The sequence below is a fragment of the Drosophila montana genome, unplaced genomic scaffold (assembly GCF_035044405.1).
Source record: "Drosophila montana isolate Dmon_TW-CO22-7 unplaced genomic scaffold, ASM3504440v1 contig_2581_1, whole genome shotgun sequence".
Lineage (NCBI taxonomy): Eukaryota > Metazoa > Arthropoda > Insecta > Diptera > Drosophilidae > Drosophila > Drosophila montana.
The window spans coordinates 312,368-315,265 of NW_026997444.1; the positions used below are offsets into that span (position 1 = coordinate 312,368).

The 2,898-nt window shown below is 42.3% G+C and overlaps 1 protein-coding gene across 2 annotated transcripts; it reads left to right on the forward strand.

The window, feature by feature from the left end:
* The first annotated feature begins 1,045 nt into the window (after nucleotides 1–1,045).
* On the forward strand, nucleotides 1,046–2,438 carry EndoGI (Endonuclease G inhibitor). Of its 2 annotated transcripts, none has more exons than XM_064683091.1 (2): nucleotides 1,046–1,208; nucleotides 1,262–2,438. In XM_064683091.1, the coding sequence occupies exons 1-2, from the start codon at nucleotides 1,122–1,124 to the stop codon at nucleotides 2,261–2,263; spliced, it is 1,089 nt and encodes a 362-aa protein (XP_064539161.1). In that variant the 5' UTR covers nucleotides 1,046–1,121; the 3' UTR covers nucleotides 2,264–2,438. The 2 variants fall into 2 exon arrangements, with proteins under 2 accessions (XP_064539161.1, XP_064539162.1); XM_064683092.1 differs by having other exon boundaries at nucleotides 1,067–1,208; nucleotides 1,268–2,438.
* Nucleotides 2,439–2,898: the final 460 nt, after the last annotated feature.

Below are 2,898 nucleotides of genomic sequence, written 5' to 3' on the forward strand. Positions count from 1 at the left end.
AATCAAACACAGGAGTCATTTTAGAAAAAATCGGATGTCTTTTGACTCATCCCATGCCTGTATTGGTCAGGCACAGGCTAAAGTGCATGTGAACAAATGATACACACACACACTTGCACTTACAGGATGGTCAGAGAGTGAGTGGGAGAGAGCGAGTGAGAGTAAAGGTCGATTGCATTGGTTAAAACAATCACTCCATAAAAACAAAAGGGCTCCAGTATTCAAAACAAATGTATATATGTAAATAGTTAAGATAATTCTGTATATTATCCAGACGTTGACATAAGATTTTTATTTTATATATATATATAAATACATATACATAAAATTATGCTCCTATGTCTGTACAGTTTTTAGTTTATTTTACGGCCTAAATAATTTGACTTTGGACTATTTTTGACTATTGACTTTTTGCTTATGTACTTACCACAATTGCCATACACATTTGAGTATAACTTTAAGACTTTTTCGTTAGCTTTCGGGTACGATAAATGGAATTTCACGCACACACAAACACTCTTACACAGAGACGAACGCAATTGATTTTGTGTCTTTAGTTTGACTACAGTTTTGGTTCGCTGCTGCACTCTGATTAGAAATGTTTTATTTTTAATATAAGTGCAAATTTATAGCTTGCAGGAGGCATTAACGCGACGTTTGGCTTATTGCTGCCGTGGTCAAATGTTGTAACCTCAAATTTTTTCACGAGATGTGACTGGGACACAGACGAAACTCGGGCGGTGAGTAGCACTTGGTTTAAGACGCACTCACTATGAAATGTAGTTGTGTGTATCTGTATAATTAACTATTACGCAACTAATTTTAAATTGAATTAGTTGATTATAATTGGGGACAACCGTAAAACCCTTAAGCACGAATATTTTTTGTTAATAGAAATCAGTGTTACCAAAAGTGTGTGATGAGAAAATACAAGCCAGAGAAAAAATACTAAAAGTACTGAATCCGGATAAATGTGGAGCATTTCTGTTAAAAGGAGGAGTATTCATTGACTTAGATTTGATGTTTATTTTTAGTGCTATTTGGTGGCTTTGTGGTGAAATACCAGTGACAGAAAACTAAAAAGATAAATATATACATACATACATTTTAAATAATCTGTAATGTTAAAACGCAAAGCTGAAACTTCAGAAGCAGCCAACGAAATGGCAGCGACAGCACCAAAAACAACTCCCACAACTACCGTGCAGGTAGGTTGGAAGTTAGCTTTTTATCAACGATTTTGAAAGATAATTTTATATAGTCAAAGGGGGATTTTATCATTGGCAAGGAAGAGCCACTTAAGGACTACATCAAGCTGATCGAGACGCGCGTAACAGTAGATCAAATAGTCGACGATAAGGTTACCAAGGAGAACTTTGAGCAAATCTCAAGTGCGGCACGTGACGTCATCTGGCAATTATTGTTCAGTGACGAGTTAGGCGACGCTGAGTCACAGAAAAAAGCTGGCGAGTTGCTCGAAGAACTGAAAAGTGACGTCAGCTTCTATGGACCCTGGGCCTACAACGAGTGGATAGTTACGCTGCGCGACGAGCTCTTGAAAAGAAAACTTCTCGACTTCTGGCGGGACACTATTGTGCGCAAGCAGTTGGGTCCCTGCTGGTCCCGCGACTCGGATCTGTTTGACTGCGACGATGTGCCACCGCTGGAGTTCTATGCGCATGCCGGCTGCGTGGCGCCCTTTGCAGCCAGCTTAAAGGTGCGAGCTGCAGAGAAAGCGGCAACAAGCGGCGACGAGGAAGCCAGCAATCAGATCGAGCGTAGCTCTAACAATGCGACAGCTTTAACGGGCGACTTTGAGGCGAACATAAGCAAGACGGAGCCACTCATCGACTACCGCGACCTGATGAAACGCTATGTGCTGACCACCGTCATTGTGCCGGATGAGGTGCACAAGAAGAATGTCGAAAAGATTGGCCAGGCAGCGCGCAATGCCGTATGGCAGCTGCTCTTCGAGGGCACGCCCACCGAGGTTGAGTACCAGAAGGCCGCCGAGCTGCTGCAGGAGTACAAAAGCGATGCTGGCTTCTATGGCCCATGGGAATACAACGATTGGATTGTCAAGGTCCGGGATGAGCTGCTCAAGCGCGACATGCTTACCTTCTGGTCTGATATGATTGTCAAGAAGGAGCTTGGTCCGTGCTGCTCCCGCGATTCAGATTTCTTTGATGCCGACGATTCAGTGCCCCTGGACTTTTACAACAAGGCCGGTTGCAAGGCGCCCTTCAACATGCCGCAAAAGTAATGCGAATATGCAATCTCTATTGAGCACATTTAATTTAAGAAAACATTTCCAAATTGTATTTATTATTTGGCTGAGCAAATTCTTATGGATTAATGGTAGCTAAAGCATAGCTGCATTTTATAAATTGTTAAGTTTCCGATTGGAATAAACCAACAATTGGTATTTTAATGTTAAACGGATCGTTTCGTCCCGGCTAATCAATTGTCATAGATAAAGCCTTTCAGGATTTATAGACAGCTTGTTGTCGGTCAACAGATTTATCCAATATTCATTTGAATGCCGCCCACCCATTAATATATTCAATATGTCTCTTTCTCCTCGCTGTCGGGTGAAAGTTGGCACATTCTGTTGTTGTTGTTGTTGCTGCTGCTGCTGCTCTTGTGTAATATTCGTAATATTCCTCTGCTGGCAATAAATAACATGTATTTTTTTTAAAAAATATGTGTGTGCTATCCGATTTTCATGGCGCTGGCAATACGATAGAGCGCGCTCCGGAGAGCTCTTGCCCCGAACACACACTCGGGCAATATTTCATTTTTATTATCTCCCTGCAGAGGCCTCTGCAGCAGCCGCAGTCGCGCGCCAAAGGCGTGGCAAGCGAAAGTATTGCATGCCTGTTGCCGGGAAACTCCAAG